Below are 24,349 nucleotides of genomic sequence, written 5' to 3' on the forward strand. Positions count from 1 at the left end.
AGTGTGAGTTGAGACTGAAACTCAAGTGACATCGATTGAACGAAATCTAGAGCTTATTGATTATTGAATTAGGCACTGTAGACCAGGTTTCTCTCATATAGGCTTAGTAAACAATTTCACACAACATTCTAAAAACAAGTTTAATAATAAAATACACTTATCATAAACAACAGATTATCGCTTTTGATTGAATCCTCCCTTTTTCTTCTTCTTTTTCGATGATGGTGGAGCAAGCATCTCATCCAAATTGCTAGATTCGTTTCCAATGCGTTTTTCTCCGCTGAAAAATAAAAAATATGTTAAAACTAATTAATTTTAATCTGGAAAAATATTTACACTAAAAACAGCACCATAAAATTTTTACCCTGGATTCTCTCCCAATAGTTTTTTGCAGCTTCTAGTAGGAAAACATCAGTAGTGGAAGTTACTTGGTGCTAAGTATGGTTGTTCTTCCTCTGAAACTATAGTGAGGTCCACGTTATAATGGCAGTGGAGTGTGGAGAAAGATAGCAGAACAACGTCGCCGATCCTTAGTCTTGTCAATGTCTTCTATAGGCCGTAGCTTATACAGGTTTATTGATGTTTTACTTATTTATTTATTTTTGATACAATTACAAATCATATGAATATGATCGGGATAGAGCAACAGGCATAGCCCAAAACTATTCTGTTCCCAAATTTTGATAAATAATAAAATGTCCGAAATAATAGGTTATGTTCTTACTGAGGAAAGTTCAAAGTTCAAAGTTCTCTCCAAAAATATATATGAGCTAAAATTTTTGAATTTAGAATGATTAAAATATCAAATTATAGTCGAATATTGCACTTAACTGATAATTCTCGTTTAAATAATTAATTATATTTTATTAAGCAAGAAATTATATTTTTCGATGTTTTCATAATGAATTTTAATAATTAAGATGAAATATTTTGTTAATTAATTATTAATTCTACATTGTTAAAAGACGATCTGACAAAAGAGCAATACGAGAAAGAGAAAGCGCTATCTGCTTTGTTGAATGATAGACAAGGATAGCAATACCATTGCTAATCAAACACTGCCATTATAACGTGGACCTCACTATAGAATGTTTCGTATTGTTGATCCTTAGATTGAAGTTTCACCTAATATCTGGCTGTCTATAGTTTTATAGTATTTGTCAAGATTTACGACGCTTTGCATGAATCTATGACTGCCAGGCATTGTTGAATAATTTTTTCATTTATTTCATTTATTTGCAATACAAATGAGACTAATGTAATAACATTGGTAGATAAAATAATAAGGTCCTTGTGCTATTTTTCTTCCAAATTTGTAGGTGACACAGCCCAAGATGAGGTTATAATTTCACGTGTACAATTTTCACAAAATTCTAGTCCAAAATAAACATGAAAACTATAAATTTTGAATTTAGAAGGCTTGAATTAATAAATTGATTGGAAATATTACACTCAATTACCACTTGTAACAAATAATATTGAATTATTTAAGAAAATTTGGAACCATTGAAGAAACACAAACTTGTAAACACTATTCAAAAAATGAAAAATTAACTGCCCATTCGTGAGGATTCAAGTTGAATTAAGTAATAAAAGAAGGTTTCGGAAATAACCTGTTTTTTCTTTTCTGACTATTGCATTCTTTGCTCTATCCAATAAATAGATAAATTAATAAATAAATAATAAACAGCATTTTCTATTTGTGCTGGAAAAAGGATATACCATTGGTTATTGAGGATGTGCTCACACAGTTCATAACTCTACCTTCATTGTATTATCATTCATTCATAACTCTACCTTCATTGTATTATCATTCATTCATAACTCTACCTTCATTGTATTATTATTCATTCATAACTCTACCTTCATTGTATTATCATTCATTCATAACTCTACCTTCATTGTATTATCATTCATTCATAACTCTACCTTCATTGTATTATCATTCATTCATAACTCTACCTTCATTGTATTATCATTCATTCATAACTCTACCTTCATTGTATTATCATTCATTCATAACTCTACCTTCATTGTATTATCATTCATTCATAACTCTACCTTCATTGTATCATCATTCATCCCATCATCATCACCTAGGCTTAAAATACTTCTAGAAAGTCACGTTTGTAAAATAATAAAGTGCCATTCTTTCAATAAGTGAACACTCCTATAAAAACACAGCAGATTTAAACAGTTTTCTCACCTTTTAACCGACACAATCCCCTTAGAACTCCCTCCCAACGCCTTACTCCACTCCTGTTCGCTTCCTTTGATGACATACTGTCCCAAATTCTCCTTCTTGAGCCGTTCCAGCTCTTTGCGCTGTTTCTCGGCCAACTCAACGGCTGCCTGCTCCAATTCGTCCTTGAGGCTCTGCCGTGTGGGCACAAACTCGCCGCTGTCGACAGCACGATCCGGAGCCTGCAGTGACTGCTCTACGGCGCGCTCGTTGATGCCGCCTAAAAACTGCACGAATCGGCGCATTGTGCGGTTGAAGAGCGCTAGCAGCTGAGACGCGGGAAGGTCTACTTCTTTGGCCAGCTCGTCCACTGTTTTGTGCTGGAGACCGATTCCCAGTAGGATACTCTGCAAACAAAACAACATCAAATAAAATTGTATGTTCAAGACAATTATATGAATAGAGCTCACCAATATTAACATTCACGTTATATACAGAGTGGCCCATAAGTCAGTTGACACGTTGTTACACGCTGTTCTATTGTTAACTTTATATTCATTGTTTATCGAATAACAATCGAATTGTTTATCGAATAACAATGAACATACAGCAGACTCCGGTTACAACGCGGTTGAAGGGACCATCCGGTTCTGAGCACTATAGCCGGAGCAGCGCTATAACCAGTGTTGTCATTTATCAACAATGGAAATGGGTTATAAGACAATCAAGCACTAAAAAGCTATTTAAATTACTATGACATTCTTATTTTATATACTGATCACTTTGAACGCGTTTTTGATAAATATTTTATGATCTTACTTCCTAAAATATTCATTGATAGTTTTTGAATTTTTCTAGAATTTAGGAATTTTCTGTCTATGCTACTTGAAATCTCATACAAATTTTACAGTATCATGTCATCACTCTCATTTCCTACACTCATGAGAAGAAATCATGTGTTTCACTTGATTGAAAGCCTGAGAAAGAGTTGGAGGCTTCAAAAATTCCTCTTTCACTTCACAATATGCTTCAAAATCATGAACACCACTGTCAGTCTACTGACAATGTCCAGTTCACAAAGTCTTTCCAGTACAGTAACATAGAGGGAAAGAGTAAGGGTGATTGATACAATACAAACTGGTTATAATAGGGAATTGCAAGAGGTGGGAGAGGCTCGCAACTATTCCATAAATAGCACTCTTGTCCAGTCACTGGTGAATTGTTTAATTTTGTGGAATTTCACTCACTGAGAGCAACAATAAAGCTATGGGACATTATGTGGAAACAGCGCTACATCCGGAGATACACCGCGTTATAAAAAGATCCAAAATACACATAATTATACGGGATATTGGCCGGTCCTGTCTTGTAAGAGCACTATAACCGGATTCGCGCTCTAACCGGAGACGTTGTAACCAGAGTCCACTGTACTATCACGAAAAACCATCAAACATAACCTCAAACTAAACTGTGGTAAACAAACATAAACAGCTGTGGTTTGGTTTGTAACAACAGCTGATCTTAAAAATTGCTACCGTCAACTGACTTATGAGCCACTCTGTATATATTTTCCTGTTTGAGGTTTTGCTTGACTTCTCCTGGGCTCCAACCTCCAAGGAAGAGTGACAAGCGTTTTAACCAGAGTGACTGCTCCACATGTCCATGTGGTAAACAATCACACTGGGTCCTTACTATTAAATCGTATGCTTTGAGTAGACATAGTGAAATTATTATTAGATGAAGGATATTAGTAATATATTAGATTACAGTTTGTCGTATCATATACTGTGGGAGCGTTGCTCCCTTCATGCAATTCCATATATGACGAACAAGTAAACTAGTATTTTTTCTCTATATAAATATTATTTAATTTATAAAAATCTGAAATAAACTACATCATAGCACTACAGAACATTTTCAAGAGGCATTAGAGTATCACTAAATATTACTTTATTTAATCTTCACTGTAATATTGTATTATCTAGTAGTGTATTCTTCAAATATTAGGTTGAATGAAGTTATTGAAGCTTCACTACAAATCGTATTCAGTTAGTTTTGTAGTATTAAATTAAAAGTATTATTAAGCGTATGGCAAATACACAACACATATAAAGCTCATAAGTCTCAAATGTCTACATACATACACTGTAAATTTCCAGTTTCTTTGATGTCTTGTGTATCGTTTGGTCAGGAAAGCATAAGGATTTCATGTTATACAGTAAGTGGTAATTATTTTTCGCTGGATAGAAAAAGTATCTTATTGGCTTTTATGGACGTGTTCACACGTTGTAACTTTTATAAAAATACAATACCATTCGTTTCCTCAACAGATCAGAACCTTTATTGGAAACAGGAATTTAGTTCAATTCTCATTAGGGTCAAAACATAGTGGAGTAGCGAAGGTAGGGTAGAAGATAGTAGAAAGCGGAAACATTTAGATACATGCAGTAGGGCCAAGCCACATAAAGCGTTTTTAGACGAGTCGGCAGGGCAGGAAGTTATCCGATAGGCTGATTGGTTTGGTGTTCGGGAATCAACTGATAATCAGCCAATCGGAGAGCTTCCTGCCCTGCCGTAAAAAAAAGATTCGTGTGGCTTGGCCCTTATATTCTACACTCTCAGCTACCTGCTCTGATATTCTCTACCTTTGCCGCTCCACTATGTTTCAACCCTTAATAGATTTATCAAGTTTTAAAATGAATCAATCATTACAAAATTAAAAATAACCTTGAAATGAAAATAAACACTGAAATTGAACGTACAGATTGCACAGCCGACAGATGTGTTTCTCCCATCTGATTCAGGAAGAAAATTTTGGCCAATGTTGGTACCAGATCCATGATAAGATGGTAGTCCACCAGGTTGTTCGAATACATCTCCAAACGTTTCAAATCGTATTTCGTCAGATGTATGTCGAGCTCCTGCTTTTTCAGAACTGCAACAAATAAATTCATAATAAAGATTTCCACTAACAGGAGTTAATTAAAATATTAAAAGTTGAAGATACAGAACTGAGATAGCAAGTACCAACATTATCAAACCCATCAATAATCACAATATTTCGAATAAGGATTTGCATCACAAATTAAACATATCTACGAACTGAAAAAAAAACTATTGGAGTAGATTCTTAGCAGTTAAGTCATAACCAATTTCCTGGAGAATGTATCAAAATTTGTATCAGACAGTTGAAATAAATTCTTAGTTCTGAAGTCATAAGAAAGCATGCAGCTTGTATAAAAATTAATCAGTATTTGGAAGAACAGGTTGAAGATTTGGTGTTGAAATTGAAGTGAACATAATCTACATAATATTTGGACGATTTGTGACAAAATCAGGAAATTGAAGAAGTTTTGGGCAATAGCCTGTTTTTTCTTTTCCGACTATTGTATTGTTCGCTCTATCTAATAAATAAATAAATAAACAGTTTGCGCTAAGCTTTTTGATCTCTCTGATCATAATTATATAATTTCAATTTTATGAATAGATAGATAAACTAGTGAGCCCCTCGAGGCTAGAGAACTCTCTCAAAATGCCGCTGATATTCTTCCACCTGTTCTACTGAAAGCAGCGAAAAGTCAAAATAAATATATAAAATTAAATTAGGTAATTAATTTCATGCAATCAATAATCCAGCTGATAGATGATTTGTGGTTTGCAATGATGAATTACATTGTTGCCCGAGTTGCGAACCATATTTCTTGCCACATCAATAAACAAACGACGAACAGAAAACTTGACAAAATTGAACTTGAGATCTTGACGAATTGAAATTTACTTGATCTAGCACTATCAGCTGTTATTAAAGGCCATTTTCTTTTCCACCCTAGGAGCAATTACGGCAATAGGGTGGTAAAAAATACATTTTCGGGCCTCAAGGTAATCTCGTCGAAAACTGATTTCTTTCGACCACCTTATGAAGTCAGAAAACAGCTCAATACGTTCTAGTGTGGCGAACATTTTTCTTCTCATGCACTTTCTTAATGCACATGTTATCCAGTTATATCCTCGAAAAGGAGGAAGGAGTGAGTCAATTTCGTTGGCCAACAAACTCGATCTGTATAATGGTTCAAAGAATATGCGTTGAGAATTGTAAGTTGATTGATGAAAGCATTCGAAAGTAAATCGTCGAGCATACAAACAAACAAACCACAAACGGACAACGACTCGAGCCTCTAGTCAGAAGTAGGTAATCGCTATAGTGAGTTCCACGTTATAATGGCAGTGTTTGATTAGCAATGGTATTGCTAATCTTGTCTATCATTCAACAAAGCGGATAGCGCTATCTCTTTCTCGCTTTGCTTTGTAGCCAGATCGCCTTTTAACAATGTAGAATTAATAATTAACAAAATACAATTAATTATCAAAATTCATTATGAAATTTCTTGCTTAATAAAATATAATTGATTATTTAGTAGAGAATGAACAGTTAATATTCAATAAACCTGTATCAGCTACCGTCTATAGAAGGCATTGACAAGATAGAAGATCGGCAACGTTTTTCTCCTATCTTCCTCCACTGCCATTATAATGTGGGTCTCAGTATAGAAAGGAAGAAGAAGTTAGTCAATTTCGTTGACCAACGACATCGATCTGTATGATGGTTCAAAGAATATGCGTTGAAAAATGAAAAGTTCATTGATGAAAGCATTCGAAAGTAAATCGTCGAGCGTACAAATAAACAAACCACAAACGGACAACGACTCGAGCCTCTAGTCAAAAGTGGGTACTCGCTTGTTTAATCTTATGATTTGTAATTGTATAGATAATGTGATAAAATTGTAATAAGTGATAGTAGCTTAACCTCGATTTCGATTTGGACTGAAGTATAAATTTGAAAAGCGACAGTTTTGGGTATAAGCCATTTGTGCCTTCTCATTCTTCCTGACCGGACACATTATGTCTCCCGGTCAATCAGGCCAAAACAGTTCTTATGTGTATTTTATTACTGAACTGGGCCTGAAAAAAGCATAAGCATGTATATTATAAGTATAATAATTATACATGACTAAATAAATAACCAGAAAAAAGAGCTCACCCTGCATGTTAAGCTTGATAGACTTGTTAACAATGACAGCCAAGGCGAGCGACGTTTCGAAGTTCCTGAACTGAAACGACAACAGAGAGAGGAATCTTCTCCTGAAATCGGCCCAAAACTCAGGCAGCCAGGAGTCAGGCACAGGGTTGTCATCCGAGTGCAAAGTGCATAGCATAATGCAGCTGTGTTCGCCTGTCAGGTCGTTTGTTGTTTGTCTGGAACACACACAAATCAATTTACAGTGATTTTTTCAGAGAAAATGGATTTCTACCTATCGTATTTAAGATCGTTTGTTATCTGTCTGAAACACAATACAAAATAATCAATTTGTAGTGAATTGATCAGAGAAATTGATAATTGACTATTTTATTTAAGCTCGTTTGTTATCTTTCTTAACACAATAAAAAATAAACAATTTATAGCGAATTGTTCAGAAAAATGGATCATTAACTATCGTATTCAAGATCATTTGTTATCAGTCTGAAACACAATCAAAAACAATTTATATTGATTTTTTTTAGAAAAAATGGGTCGACATCGACATCTTGGTGCAGAATTACCAAAGTCAACTGAAATTGGCCCGGATGCATGAAAATTAATTTTAACGGTTATTAAATGACAGTTAAATGCCTCGAAAACCAATCGGAGAAGAGGTGAACGTCTTCAATTGGAAGTTATCACAGTTAAAATTAACAGAATTCTGTCCATTGTCTTTAATAGTTAGTTCTTGGACCAGACAACAGATATTAAAATAAACAATAATTATTGATAGATTGAAGTATGTATTGATACAATTGCAACTGAGCTTGATAACTAACGGGAGATAATTCTGATTGAGGAAGTTGAGTTAATTACTTTAAATGGGTTTATAAGTGTGAAAACATGGTGGAGCGGCGGAGGTAGAGTGTAGCAGAGAAGGTAGATGAGTGTTAGAATGTGATGCATGTATTCAAATGTATCAGAGCATAGTAGAGTGGCGGAGGTAGGGTACGAAGCGTAGAAGATAAAAGGAAAAGGAGCCACACACATTTTTCGGAATTTGTTAATATTTTTTATAAAAATTTGGAAGAAGAGCAAGTAGTATTGGGCACAGTCTGTTGTTCACTCTTGTATGGTTTGTATTATAATATCGGGGCACCGAGCTTCGCTCGTTATTTTTATTTATTGAAAAACAGAACACAATTCTCTAAAATGATCGTGTTTACTGACCGAGCGAAGTGAGGTCTAAGATTTAAGTCGACGGTTTGGCATTTCTCTTAATGTTTAAATGTTTATATGTTGCGCATTTACGGCGAAACGCGGTAATAGATTTTCATGAAATTTGACAGGTATATTCCTTTTTTAATTGCGCGTCGACGTATATACAAGGTTTTTGGATATTTTGTATTTCAAGGATAATATAAAAGGAAAAAGGAGCCTCCTTCATAAGCAAATATTAGAGTAAAAATCAGATTATAGAATTATTCATCAGCTGACAAGTGATTACACAGATGTGTGGAGAAACCAGTCTATTGCTGTATTTCCATAAGGTCTATAGTTTCAATCAGGTACTTGAGGATGAGAATACTGCGTGAGGTCTACTGTTCACAGAACTACTAGTATTTCACAGCTGGCTATAAGTCATCTTATGAATTTCGGGGATGCGATATTTTGATTTTTCACATACTCACTCGCTCACTCACTTTTTTACTACCCACAGCTGTTTCAGTCAATGAATTATCCTTTTAATGTCGTTCAGCGAGTTTTCCCAAGGATGAGACCTAGTGCAATCGAATTTTTATATCATAAACCTACTATGTTCCAAATTTCGTGAAAATCGTTAGAGCCGCTTTCGAGATCCGTTGAACGTAAATAACCAGATATAATATAAATAACCAGATATAAAAATACAGAAATTGCTAGCTTAATATAAAATGATTAATCAATGAATATACTATGTTCTCAGAGTAGATCTTAAGAGTAAGAATGCGGTTTTCCTTATAGGGCTGCTACAATAATTGATAAAGTGAAATGAAAGTTCCCACTGGCTATAAATAGTCGACACATGTTGTGGTAATAATTTGTTTGTATGGGAGGAGAACCTGGTTATGTAATTTGAATTGATTTTGAAAAAATAAAGTGGCATTGGAAATGAAAAAATCAACGTCTTATTCTTCTAATAATATTGTGGTAATTCAATGAACCATTTCAAAGGGGTACTAAAGGGTACTTAATCATTTTTATTTCATTCTATCTTCAAGAGTAATTACTCATTTTGATTGTTAACTGTAATGAACACTGATTTGTGCTTAATGCCTGTAGTTTTCCTTGTTCTAGAAATGAATGGAAATCGAGATTACCTGAGGTAGACAGGTACAAATCCAGCTTTCTTCCAGAACTTGAGGAGTTGAGCAGTCAATCCGTAGGAGACGCCGATGTAATGCAGCTGCTCAGCCGGACGCTCACTCAGTTTCAGAAGTAATGGCGGCAGCTTTTTACGAGGCTCTGCAAACATAACAAAACAAAAATAAATATTGAAATAAAACTGTGTAGAATTTGACAACATATGTGAGTTTTTATTGAATTAAAATTAAATTGCATTAATTCAAATGCTAACTAATATGTAATAAATTATTGAAAAAAATCCAATTTGACACCAACTCACCCAATCTCTCCTCAAGCAGCCCCATCTCCTCATCATCAATGGTCTCAATGCAATCTTCGGGCAATGCGACTTTGTCGTCCAGGTTTCGCACCTTTAGTTCATAGTAGTCCTTGAGCAGAGCCAACGCTCGGCTGCCGTAACCCATGCCGTGATAGTCGGGGTGTGTTGCGATCCTCACAATCCTAATCAAAATAAAATTAATTAATTAATTTTAATCGAATCAATTTTATTCGCAAATCATTACAAAGAAAATATATAAGAATTTAATCTAATTTGAATCAAATACTTACACTAGTGAGTATGATATTACAATAAGAAGATAACACAATTTAATTGGAGGAGACAATACCCCCAATACATATGCCCGGATTCATCAAGCCCGGTCAAGACATATGAGCATTGTCAAGCCGGGTATGATTTATGATTTACAAGTGTGCACTGGAATTATCTAAAGTGAGGTCCACGTTATAATGGCAGTGTTTGATTAGTAATGATATTGCTATCCTTGTCTTTCATTCAACAAAGCGGATAGCGCTATCTCTTTCTCGCTTTTCTCTGTTGCCATATCGTCTTTAAACAATGTAGAATTAATAATTAATTAACAGAATATGTCATCTTAATTATGTAAATTCATTATGAAATCATTAAAAAATTTAATTTATTGCTTAATAAAATATAATTGATCATTTTAAACGAGAATGAACAGTTAATATTAAATCAATAAACCTGTATCTGCTACCGTCTATAGAAGGCATTGACAAGACAGAGGTTCGGCAACGTTTTTCTCCTACCTTTCTCCACTGCCATTATAACGTGGACCTCACTATATTACTATTGTCAAAGAAATCATAAATGCTCCAGTGCTCTCATTGTTAAGCGTAATCCTACCTGATTTGACAATGTTCAAATGTCTTGACCAAGCTTGGCGAATCCGGAAATTAGCGTTTTAGTTTCGGCATGAGCTGTAGAATAAGGTTTTCAGCAACTATGTGGGAATATTAAATATACATAAAGGACAATACACTGAGAATTCAAACTTAATACAGATGTGTATATGAATAAATAAAATAAATGTGACTAAAATATTGTGAATTTCAACAATTTGACAACCTTGTCTCAAACTTGTTTTATTCAGCATTGATGTTCTCCTCTAAATTAGTTAGTCTCCTATCTTTGTTAGTTAGCTGTGTTTGTACCTGGCTCCTGACAGAGAGGGGAAATCCTTGTCCTGGTACTGTTGGGCCACTGTCCAGGGTATCAGGTCGCCTGAGGCCCGCTTGCCTTGCGACAGACCTTCAGACACCGATTTCTTTGAGACTTCGCCTTCCAGACATACCTGTGGTGGAACAAAGTAAGCAAATATTACAGCTACACGATAGAATTTCGAAGTTGAAGATAAGGAATTGAATCAAAACATAAAGCAGAATAGAATGACAATAGAATCTTTGATTATTAAATAATTAGGAATATTAATCAAACGCAAAGAACAATATTCACTACAAAGGAAAATTGATACATCAATTTTACTGCTACAACATTTTCATCTATATTGAATGATAATTTGAATATATCCGTAGTCTTACTTATATAGCAGTTTGTATCTGACTCCTGTTCGCGAACTTGGTCCAGTAACTTACTGTACTTTTTGTGAGTAGTATCTTGTTCACTTATATCTTGACGTTCCATATTTTTGTAAATATTTTATATGAATTTCGAGTGAATAATTTTAATTTGATACATCCGGATTGACTAACAGTAGGGATGGGTATCAAAAGACAAGACATAGATGTTTTGAACATCGATGTATTTTTCACCTTAACATCGATAAGTGAAAAACATCGAACAGTAAACATCGATGTTTTAAACATCGACACATCGCCGTACATTGATGATACTACGAAGACTATTATACAGAGTATTTCAGAAGTAGTGTCGAACATTCTAGGGTATTGTTCCTGGATGATAGGAGACCACAAATGTCGTATTTGAAGTGTCCAAAACTCAGCAGTTATCCTTATAGCTACCATTTTCTTTTTTTCACTTAGGAATTTTTATCTCAGAATTAATTTTTTTTAATAAATAAATAATCAAAAGCATCAGAAACGATGAATGAATAGATTTTTATTAGTATTAATAAAGTGAAAATGATACAATGTACAGTATATGATACTTTACACTTATTCTTGATAAAATTGATAAAACGGGGCGAAATCAATTTGATTGAACCCACAACACTTCTGTTAATAAGCTTACAGAGTATTAGTTTATTATTTTGTATAGATATAACTCAATTATTTTGGAAGTTGATTGATTCATTGGTATATTTTTTCATAATCTCGAAATACTTAAAAAACTTCTAAAGTGACTACAATTTTATCTGGAGCTATTGTTCCAATATTTCAACAGTTACTAACTGGAATTACAGCAATTTCGGACTTTAAGGTGGTATTCAAGTAACAGTCTTTCGAATAATTGAAGTCAGGTTGTGACTAGAAAGATACATCAACTCTATTATAGGTAGTTTACAAGATTTGTCAGATAGTTAAGTCAGAAACCTCTCGCGATATCCTTGAAGATTCTGTCTGGAATTTCATCCTAAGCTAATTTTAGCAATCATTACTCATATCGTATTCATTCAATACCTGATAGTTTTATTTAGGTAATGGAAATGATTAAAGTTTTTTATATGGATATCTACACTCCTTACAATACGAGGACCTCTATTCCAGAGCTAGATTAATTGGTGTTGGACGTATGTTGAGGAAAGCACTTGCAATAAGAAAAAACTGTTTCTTCCTAAGAAACGAAGAATCCGACCTCTTATTTAATTCTAAATAAGTATCTAACCTTGACAAGAGCTACAGAAGTTATGTAAATCTACAAGAGTATCTAACAGTCTCACATAAAAATACAGAGAGCCTAAATGAAAAATTAATTTTAGTTGGGAAAAACATCGGATGACCGATGTCTAGGTAAAACCATCGATAAGTGAAAAACATAGAACAGTAAACATCGATGTTTGATGTTGAAACATCGATGTTTTTTAAACATCGATGTATCGATACCCATCCCTAACTAACAGCTATTAGGGACGTCAGAAATATTTGTTCAATATTGGAGGAATATTTTATTATAAATTTACACTTTAACATGTTGGAGTATCAACAACACTCCTTAGGGTCACAAAATAGTAAAGCGGCGAAGGTAGAGTGTATCGGAGAAGGTAGCTGAGAGAGTTTAAATAATGCATGTATCTAAACTTCTCCGCTTCCTTGTATTTTCTACCCTATCTTCGCTGCTCCAATATATTCTGTCACATTTGATTACATGCATTATTTTTAAGGTGGGGCGTCCACTAGAACCGTTTTCATCCGAACTATTCATTCATTTTATTGTATAAAACACTATAATCATAATACAATTATGACTATGGAGGAAAAACTAGACAGCCTGTATTTCTCTTTAAAAATTTTGATAAAATGCTAATGTTGTCCAAAAGTTAAGGTTATGTAATCACACATTGCTTCGTCACTTGATTTTCGGTCCAGGAATAATGAATTGAAAATTTTGAATTTTGAAGGTTGATGTTATAACTAGCATCGACCGAAAACTACCGAACGATCCCCCAACAAAGAAAGGAATAGATGCTCGTCCAATGCAACAGGTTCATACGGCCGTGCACGGCCGTCTCCGGCCGTTCAATTTTTCGATCCGAATTGAATGGGATTTTCCGGCTCTATCCGGAACTAACCAGTCGAGCTGAGACAACAAAGAGTTCCTAACTTAAAATTGTTTCACAGTCTTGTTTGTTTTGAAGTTGTTCTGTTTTATAAAGTTGTAACTATGGACAATGAAAAGTTGATAAGTTTGGTTCAAGAGCATGTTTTATTGTGAGATATATGAGAGACAAAAGATATTTATTAAGATAATGAGACATCAGTTTGAGTTTTTATACCATTATGAATATATATAATTTTGTAATTGTGGATGTTTATTTTCAAAATTGCACATTGTACTACTGAATTTCAAGTCTTCAAATTAACAAATGATAGGAGTCAAGCTGATGCTTGATTTGGCATACCTGAATGACACACAACACCTCGGGAAGGGACTTGGATTGAGGGTTGACAGGTCCCAGAAGACAGAAGAGATGGTGAGCTGGAGCGTCAGACATCATCTGCAAGTCGTTGGGACTGTTCTGTCAAATAGAAACAAATTTGATTAATAAATTTTTCCCTCGTCGTCACAAAAGCACTGTTCTGTTAACCAAGCATTCATTTTCGGGAGGAAGTGGAGCACGGTCTGGACTGTGGGGTAGATGAATCTCCGATTTGAATGAGCGAAGAAGATTTTGCGTACGATTTGCCAAGTGAGGCCGGGCATTGTCATACAAAAACAAAACTTCGGACGTCAATTCACCTCCACGTTTATTTTGAATTGCTCACAGTACCGCTCAAAGTTTATTATCGCACCACGATCAAGATTGAATTGAAAATTTCTTTATTCATCAAAATGCACAAAATACATCTGAACAGTGTCAAATTACAAAAAGAATTATTAATATCGTCACAAAATCATCCTTTACACATACAGAAGTCAAAAATTCTGATAAAAAACAAGATTCTAAAATCTTACAGTCAAATTGACATACTCCTGCAAAGAGTATAGAGATAGTCCCACCAAATATTCCTTTAATTTTTTTTGTAGGCATTCAACCTCCTCTATTTCTTTCAACTCTCTAGGAAGTATATTGAAAAATTTTCTCCCCATAAAAAGTGTTTTTTTTCTTAAAGAAATCCAATCTATGCCTCTCCTCGATCTTTCCAAATCTGGTGTTGTAGCCATGTGTTTCGTTTCTTGATCCTGTTGACGAGCATTTTTTAAAGTACATGACTACGTCAAAAATATATTGCCCATAGATTGTTAAGATTCCAAACAGTGGAAAAACAAGTTTTACTGAGTCTAATCTTTTTAAATTCATTATTATTCTGAGAGCTCTTTTTTGTTGTAATAATATCTTATCAAGGTTACTCTTGGTTGTACTTCCATAGATAGCAAGTCCGTATGCCAGATGAGAATGTATTAAAGAGTGGTACAGGGATTTCATTGTCTGTATACTGCAGATATCTGTCAATTGCCGCAAAGCAAAAAGGCCGGGGGATATCTTTTTTACAACCTGAGAAACATGTTTATCCTATGATAAGCTGCTATCAATATCAAGGCCTAAGAATTTTGTGCCATCCACTAGTTCTAAGGTTTCGCCATTTATTTCAACATTTGGGGACCAATGATTAATTCTTTGCCTTATAGAAAAAGAAACTACAATAGACTTGCTGGCGTTTAAAAGAAGATTCCTATTATTTAGGAATTTATTAATGGAATACAAGCCAACAGCGGATGCTGCTTCAATCTCTTCAATGGATTCACCCGAGAAGATGATGTTTGCATCATCAGCATAGAGACAAACAGCAGCTTTCCCCTGGACCACCCTATAGTCATTATGATATCATTGAGAATAGTCATTAAGAGATAGTCATTAAGAAGCAAACCATGCCTATCCCAAAACATACTCACCATAATCTTTCTGTCTGCAGGCATCTTCTTGGATTATTGGGTGATCCCATTCCATAGACTGTAATTTTGACTCGTGTTGCAACCATGTATTGTCTAATAACAGGGTGGCCACCCATTTCAGGAAAAAAATTAATGAGTATTCCCGGTTTTTCAGAGTAAACTTTCAAATTTTCCAGGCAGAGTATCCGCGATATTTGAGGAACAAGATACATTCGTAATGAATTTATTAGGGAAATCTTCAGTTTTACCCTCAATGACGAATTGCGAATAGCATATTTAAATTTCCAAATATATTGATAATTTTTGACAGGACAAGAATATCGATGTTTTTAGATATTTTTTTAGCAATTATTATTGCTAACCATCAAGTATTTTTTTATTTGAGTTTATTGTTACTGTACACTTCTTTACTAAATTAATTTAAATTTATGAACAATTCAGGAGTAATTGGAAAAATTCATGAGGAATTCACGGTATTTTACCCGGTTAGTAAAGCCATAAGGAATTCAAGGTTCTCCCGGTTTTCCCGGTAGGTGGCCACTCTGAATAATGAATAACCATCTTGATGGTAGGGTTCCAAAAATGTAATTGCTGCCATTCACTGGTCTTTATGTAGGGCGGTAAGCATTTTCGGCACCAATCGTGCACGAAATTTGTGGTAACCTAGCTTTTGCGTGACGATTTCAAACAACAAATTCCTTGAAACCTGTGTGGAAAAAAAGTAAAAGCTCCGTTATTATAAAACGGAGATTTTCCCGAATTTTCTGATCGACTTCCGCAACCAGTTCATCTGTGACAACGCTCGGTCGTCCACTCTTCTCCTAGTCATGAGCGCTGGTGCGGTCTTTTTTGAACTGTACACACCATCTCCGGACATATCTTTCTTTCATAACATAGTACACTTCCTTATATTTTGCGCATGTTAAAAAACGTATAGAAAATTGGATCTGTACCGATCTTAACTCTGTCATGTCTCTTATCAACTGAGCTCTGCATCTTGGCTTTTGCTATTCCCATTAGCTACATTTTAATGTTTTTATATCTCCTTCTACATATCTTCATAGTTTTATTGTCTCCTTTCTTACTACCACATTATTATAATGAATATTAAAGTTTTTACATTGTTATACTATGAAAATCGTTTAGTTAACTTTGATCTAAGAACCTTTTATATTTCCTATTAATTTATAAAAAATTTCAACACTCGGCCTCTGCGCTCAGGTTTTCTTAACCTTGCAGGGACCCTCCTTATATATTTATTACTTATTAGTTAGTTACGAAGGTATTTCCCTTCCTGGGGTTTGTGTTCCATCTTTCCAATCACCCATCCTATGTCTTTGCAAGTACCACTATAGTGTGGTCCACCTTATAATAGCAGTGGATAAAGATAGAAGAATAGCGATGCCGATTCTCTGCATTAATTAATTATATTTCTACACTGTCAAAAACATAATTGTCATCATTGTGGACCTAGAAAAGGATAGTAACACCGGCTTTGTCGAATGATAGACAAGGATAGCAAAACCAAAGTTGATCAAATACTGTCATTATAACGTGGACCTCACAATCAATAACAGAAAAACAACGGTTCTACACTGTGGTAAGTTCATGATTCATTCATTATTTGCATACTACATGAAGTACCATTGTTATGCTCACATTTAAACCCTTTTCATATCAGTTTGGTATTATTTTTGAAAACCTATTTTCATACAGTCCACTTTTGAATATAACAATGAAACAACGTCTGTACTTGAAAGTACACGGTTCGTCTGAAGCCGCTAGGGAAACGTTTGTTACTTTGTACATAGCCCTCGTATGAACGATTATTTTTCGGAATGAAGATTGAATGCAACTATATGAATTAGATTGCTTCAGATTGAATGTATTACCTTATAATGGGAAGCCACAAACAAGGCCATAATCCTTTATGAATTAGAATGCAGCAGACTGAATGTATTACCTTGTAATGTGAAGCGACAAACAATGCCACAATCCTCTGCAGTATGTGTGAAAACTCTCATAAGAACACATCAGATTAGATGAATTACCTTGTAATGTGAAGCGACAAACAACGCCACAATCCTCTGCAGAAAGGCCTCGGACGCCTTGTGATAGCAGAACAGTGTGTCCCTGTTGATGTAGTAGAGGTCACAGGAGTCGGGGGGCGGAGTCCCCGACAGAATCGGTTGCACACTGGTCGCATCCAGACACAGCAAGTCGGTCAGCCAGGCCTCCACACTGTCGTCCGGCTTGTAGCGAATCGACTCCGACAGACTCACTTCGTGGAGACTGCGTCCCGTCACCGCGCCGGTCCCGGAGTCCGCGACGGGATTCGCTCCCAGCGGCACGGCTTGTTTGCGCAGTTGTTGCAGCAGTTTGAGGGAGAGGGAACGACCGGTGCCTTCGTAACTAAAAAAAACAAATAATAGATTTTATTAATCAAGTACTAGCAGTGCAAAACAATACAAAGATAATAAAAATGATACACTGATGAAAGAATGAGATAGAAATTATCATGTACCCTCCTCTCATGTTCTATTTCAATTAAATTATATAAATAATTTTCAATTATCAATACAGTATTTTTCAGTTATCAATGATGATTTATTATCAGTGAAGTATTATTATTTAATTTGGTTTTCAACTTTTCTAAATTCTAAATTTCTAGATTATGAATATTTTGGTCTTAAAATTGGACAAAAATCATGAAGTGAGTTTTTTTCAATTTTCATTCTTTTTACACACACACATACAAGTTCAATACAGAGAATAACAAAAAGATTACATGCAAACAACAACAACAACAATTCACATTAAAACAAAATAAAAAGAAAGTGGTGCAAAAAAGGATGGAAGATTGAAGGGTTTTTCCAACTATGGATATCCATGAACTAGGAAAACCTTCAATCCTTGAGAAGGTGAAAAAGGTATTAGGAAAAGTAAATAGACGGTAGATATGAAAGGATGGGATGGGGGAAGAGTAATAAGGGAAGGATGGAAAAAAGAAACCGATAGGACCAGGTGTTAAAAAAAAGATTTGAGTGTAAGCATGACCTATTTCTGAACAATTTCTATCTAAATTTGGGAAAGGAACAGTTTTGGGCTTTAAGCCTGTTGTTCCTTTCCCAATCATTCATAGCTGAGAATGATATTGTATCTATCAATTCATAAATAAATAAATTATGGAATGATTTTCTAAATTTCTACCTACAGCCCTACAAGGGAAAGTACATACTTTTTCAATTATTGAGGAATTGACACTCAAAAATCACACTTCATTTGAAAAAAAAAGAGAAACAATATTAAACGACAAGTGGAGAAATTTTGATGTGTCAAGTAATATACCATAGAGAAAAGATAGCATAAGAAGATATCCCATGGTAAAGGTCGTATGTGTTTCAAATTTCAAGCCTATTTTTTGTCAACTCAAGCCGATTACAGTTGACTACTGTCCATTATTTCTGTTTTGGCGGGGTGAAACTGTAAGAACGGCACATTATGAGTAACTACCAGCGTCACATTAGCTTCACGAAAAAGAACTAAGTGGACTATCGGCTTGAGTTAACGGTGAAATTTGGAACATGGCCCTATACCATGGAATATCTTTTTATGTTATCTTTTCTCAGTGGTAATCCTTTTGAATGCTAACGAATATATTATTATTTATACATTGAATGATTAACTAGGCATTAGAGCTTTTACATGAATGGATAAATAATTGATATAATATATTTATCCATTCATTTAAAGGCTCTAATACCTAGTTTATCATTCAATGTATAAATAATGTATTCGATAGCATTCGAAAAGTATTACCATTGAATAAATTATAACAATTCAGGGGCTGAGAAGCAAAGGGGTACAAGTGAGTTTTTTCAAGTTTTGAGAAAAATCCCTTCACTCCATTTCTGTAAAAATGTCACTTGGACCCCTTTGCATCTAAGCCCCTCATATTACCATTGAAATAAAGCTAGTCTTACCCGTTGATAGTAGAAGCCAGAAAGACCAGATAGGGTCCAAGCATTTTCCTGACATAAGGTAACGGTATAGCGGCTGCCTCATCAATCACTAACAACTCTGCCTGACTCAGATGATGGGCGTCTGTAGGATGAATATACTAAACAAACAAAAAACAATAAATTAAAAAAATCTGAAGTGGCGCACTCACACAACTTTCCTTGCCGTTATGAAAATTTATCACCTGACGCTAGTGTTCCCGCGCATTTCAAATCTACTATTCAAAGATCTGCCAGCTGGTGACAGTACAATAACGCTGGAGACACACGAGGTCTGCTATCTCTTCATAGTGAATCATTTTAATAGAATCAACAGTTGCCAACAGTTTGCAATTGGATAATCACATTTTCTCGAATTTCGAGCTTATTTTAAATTTTAGGTGAAAATGTTACTGAACATTTATTGTAGAGATTTCCATGCTCAATCTTTTCCACTCGAAATTTTTCGTTTAAATTATATCTGAGACCTGATAATTGGAAATCTAAAATCAAACTTTGCATAGATGGGGCGGAGCTCCTGAAATTTTTACAGATATGGGACTTGTGGCAGTTGATATAGCTTATCAATGACTATTTTAGGTATAAATTTGATCAAAATCGTTGGAGCTTTTTTCGAGAAAATCGCGAAAAACCCTGTTTTTGACAACATTTTCGCCATTTTAGCCGCCATCATGAATCGCATTTGATCGAAATTGTTCGTGTCTGATACTTATAGTGTAAGGACCTTAAGTTCCAAATTTCAAGTCATTCCGTTAATTGGGAGATGAGATATGTACAATGACGCACATACACTTATACACACACACACATACAGACCAATACCCAAAAACCACTTTTTTGGACTCAGGGGACCTTGAAACGTATAGAAATTTGGGTACCTTAAATTTTTTGGGAAAGCAATACTTTCCTTACCTACGGTAATAGGGCAAGGAAAGTAACAAGTCAAGTTGAACTTGAAAGTGACCTAAGATGGTCGAAACTAGTCGTTGAAATATTTTAAAGTTTTCAATAATAAAGGGTACTACAAATTTTTATATTGTTTTTTAATTTGTACAAAAGTATCCCATTTAAGTGAAGTGTTTTTATGAAAAACAATAATTACATTTAGGCTATGTATTCACGCAAAAAACAACAACTGATGTCAAAACATTGGTAGATAAAATACTAAGGCAATCCTTGTGTTATTTTCTTTCAGATCTAGGTGATAGGCTACACAGTTGATTTTCAACTCATAAATGTCTTATTAAGAACAAGAATCAAATCGGACACAAAAGTTCATCGCAATGAATGGAAAACTCATAAGTCAGAAACTTTATGATTGTATGTTATGTGATTGAAAAGAAAAGGAACAACTTCCATTTCACAGTCATTGGAATGTTGATATTAATATTTCAATAATTTATCACTTTACTTTCTCACAAAGAAACCCCGATGATTGTTCTATGAAATATTTGAAGAGACATCTAGCACAGCGAGACCCAAACGCCATTACATTTTTTTAAAACTACCATCATCTTCTTCTTCTTCCTTTCACGGGTTAGGCATTACAACCTGTTCCGAACCTCTGTGTCTCTAAAATAATCCTATCTCTTCCTGGGACGTCCGCGATCTCATCTTCCAAATGGCTGATACAGTAGAGCCTGTTTGGGGGATCCAGTCATAGCTCATCCTATTGTTACCTACCATTATTCCACCAAAACCTAAGAGCTTTGATACACAGAGAGCAATTTGCAGGCAGCCGTCAGAGCGGCCTTAGGAGGATATACATCTAAGATATAGATAATATTATACTTAAGACATAGAATAAATACAGAATGGAAAGTATCAATCTTAACATTTAGCAAAACGCCAAGACTTGAGTGTATCAATACCACGTCCCGTGACTCGCCTTGTTAGAAATTAGAATCACCGCTACAGTTACAATGCTAGACTTTTTTTCAAGGTGGCGGATTTTGGCGTCAGGATACTAGCCGACTTTCCATTCTGTATGTATTCTGTGCCTAAGACAGCTCTGACTGAAGCTCGCAGATCGCTCTCTGTGTATCCAGGCACTGAAAACTAAAGAGAAACTCTCAATCAGTTTGAAGATTGAATTTTCATAGTATTCTAGTTTTATTAATAAAATTCGGTAACAAATTACCTGAATTGTTTGCCGATGATCCTTGAAAATATTGACTCTAACCAACGCTTTGTTGTACTCTGGATTGGTTGACTGCACAAGGCTGTAATCCAAGTGCTCCTGATACGCCAATGCGTCGAATCCTTCGAAATAAAATAATATTTTGCACTTCACATCTATCAAATTATATAACTCCACACCTGACCACTTGCAAAGTACTCACATGCACCCAATTTTAAAAAAATATTGAAAGCTATGTTAATTGATGAATGTTTGTATACCGTACATGACTATTTTAGAATAGATTGGAATCGTTTTATGTGATTCATATTTTATTGTATTGTACCGATACTGACTGATCTTAGTGTTTTTGTGTTTGTTTTGACTTACTTTTAGAGTTAAAAAATTGACGAAGTCCATGTGAATATTTTATGACCAATAAAAGTCTATTCTATTTGAACGATTAGAAAATAATATAGATCACATGTACAATATTGTAAGAATATATTGAAGTTCATCACATTCTACTCAACTTTACTTCACAGCTTCGCTCACCTTTCAAGACAAAATAGATAAAGTCACAGTATAATTCAAAAATCTACTCTGTGAAAACATTTTTGGACTGAAAATTTTGTGAAAGTGAAGAGCTACAAGACATATTTTTAACCTATTTCAGATTTGGTGTAATTTTATCTCAATTCGGGAGAGGAATAGCACAAGATAATCTTATTTTTTCCTCTCCCGATCAATTTAATGATGTACTTATTGTAAGAATAAGTCAAAGCCACGCGTGGCGTTCTTTTTTCAGACGAGTCGGCAGGGTAGGAAGCTCTCCGATTGGCTAATTATCAGCTGATTCCCGTACGCCAACCCATTCACAAACTTTCAAGTTAATCAGTCCAGTAGTTCAGACGTGATGATGCGTCATTCGTGAATTTCCTATCCCGTATGTGTATAAAAGCAAATTCTTTGTGCTATGCAAAGGAGTAGATTAATTGAGCATTAATAGTTTAATTAGTAGATTAATTGTACATTTCAAAATTCTTCCAGCCAATAGAAGTTTCTACACTATGCTATTCTGTACTACAGAATCAATGACTTTTAAAATTGTTGTTTTTCTCCCAAACTTTGATAAATAATAGTATAATTAATATTCAATTATTTACGAATGTCTTATTTATTTTTATTTGTGTTCGCTGACCTTTGAAGACAAACTCGAAGAACGTTTTGAGGTTTTCAGGGGAGGGCGAGGTGACGAAAATATTGGAATAACTGAATCCTACGGCAGCGGCGACGGCCAGACCAAGCGCCGCCGACTTGCCACGCCCTCTAGCGGCCGTCAGGCTAACAGTTGAACGCAGCGTCTTCTCCGAAATCGCCTCCACGAATTTCAGCAACGCTTTCGCCTAAAACACAGGCCAAATCATTCAACAAAATGCACCTTCAAATATAAAATAACTTCAAAATCACCTACTGAATTGCAAAATGAACCTTTTTTGAATTGCAAAATCACCTTCTTTAGTGGATTCAACAAAATGCACCTTCAAATGAATCTCTTCGAAATCACCTTCTTTAGTCTGCACCTTCAAACTTGGGGACAAAACATAGTGAAGCGGCGAAGGTAGAGTGTAGCGAAGGTGTTGAAAATGAAGAATTTATCAAAATGGATGTATACACTTCATTCTACCTTCTAGTCTACCTTGAAGAGTGGTGAAGGTAGCTATTCATTATTGTCAGGATTAATTCACAATATTGATAGCATTTATTTTAAATATACTTTCAATTGTTTGCATAAAAAGATTCCATTTTGAATTATTAGCTTAAGATTTAGAAACAGTTAATAAGTCTCTACTCCTATTGGCGAACAAGAGTTTCACTTATGCCAGTAGTTCTTCGCCTCTAGCCGTGTTTACAAATAGTTGATATAGATATTTAAAATAATAATTATTGTTTTTTCTTTTTAATTTTCACATCTTTGTATTGTTTTTGGTGAAATAAATTGAATTGAAATTAAAATAATGAATGTATCTAAATGTATCCGCAGTTTCCTTATACCTTCAACCCTTCCGTCGCCGCCCAATATGTTTTGAAACATTAACCACAAAGTTCATAGCTTTTCAACATTCGTAAAAGAATTCTCTATATCAGGGCTTTCTCTATAGTAAAGTGAAAGTAGAGTGTAGAAGAGAAGGTAGCTGTGAGTGTAGCAAATAATACATAAATCCAAATGTCTCCGCTTCCTTCTACCTTCTACCCTACCTTCACCTCTCCTTTATGCTCTGATACACTTGAAAACATACATTACTCTCGACATTCACAGCTACCTCCTCCGTTAATCTAATCCTACCACAATTCTACAAAATCTAACAGCTTTGGTATTTGGCCTGCAACAAAGCAAATCATTCAAAAATGTGTTCCTTCAAAAAAAGACACCTCCAAACTATGTTTTGAATAGTGGAGTGGTCAAAATACCAGAGAAGGTAGCTGAGAGTGTTGAAAGTAATATCGACTGATGTTTTACACGTGAAAACATATTGGGCAATATGAATAAAGTTGAGCATTTGCTTATACTTCTAAAATATAGAGCATTTGCTTCATTTTCTATGAATAAACGTGAGCAAAAGCTTTTGCTCATGCTCATCAAAAAAATAGTTTGAGCATTTGCTCAAAAGTAAAAGCTTTTGCTCAAAATTGTATGAATAAACTAGAGCATTTGCTCAACTTTTGAAGCCAATGCTTCAAAAAAGGTAAGTCTAGTCTAGAGCAGCTTATC

The 24,349-nt window shown here is 34.8% G+C and overlaps 1 protein-coding gene across 1 annotated transcript in view; it reads right to left on the bottom strand.

The window, feature by feature from the left end:
• Positions 1 to 126: 126 nt before the first annotated feature.
• The window catches only part of LOC111058157 (RNA cytidine acetyltransferase), a 41,678-nt gene continuing 17,455 nt past the window's right edge, over positions 127 to 24,349 (bottom strand). Inside the window, exons 7-18 of the mRNA XM_039439305.1 lie at positions 22,778 to 22,982; positions 21,598 to 21,719; positions 19,422 to 19,558; positions 17,490 to 17,850; positions 13,946 to 14,062; positions 11,061 to 11,200; positions 9,865 to 10,046; positions 9,560 to 9,704; positions 7,221 to 7,435; positions 4,945 to 5,117; positions 2,207 to 2,589; positions 127 to 280 (exon numbers count right to left, since the gene is read on the bottom strand). Coding sequence (XP_039295239.1) covers positions 175 to 280; positions 2,207 to 2,589; positions 4,945 to 5,117; positions 7,221 to 7,435; positions 9,560 to 9,704; positions 9,865 to 10,046; positions 11,061 to 11,200; positions 13,946 to 14,062; positions 17,490 to 17,850; positions 19,422 to 19,558; positions 21,598 to 21,719; positions 22,778 to 22,982 — 2,286 coding nt within the window. The 3' untranslated portion in view covers positions 127 to 174. The remainder of the gene's footprint in view (positions 281 to 2,206; positions 2,590 to 4,944; positions 5,118 to 7,220; positions 7,436 to 9,559; positions 9,705 to 9,864; positions 10,047 to 11,060; positions 11,201 to 13,945; positions 14,063 to 17,489; positions 17,851 to 19,421; positions 19,559 to 21,597; positions 21,720 to 22,777; positions 22,983 to 24,349) is intronic.

This window comes from Nilaparvata lugens, chromosome 12, assembly GCF_014356525.2.
Source record: "Nilaparvata lugens isolate BPH chromosome 12, ASM1435652v1, whole genome shotgun sequence".
Classification (NCBI taxonomy): Eukaryota; Metazoa; Arthropoda; class Insecta; order Hemiptera; family Delphacidae; genus Nilaparvata; species Nilaparvata lugens.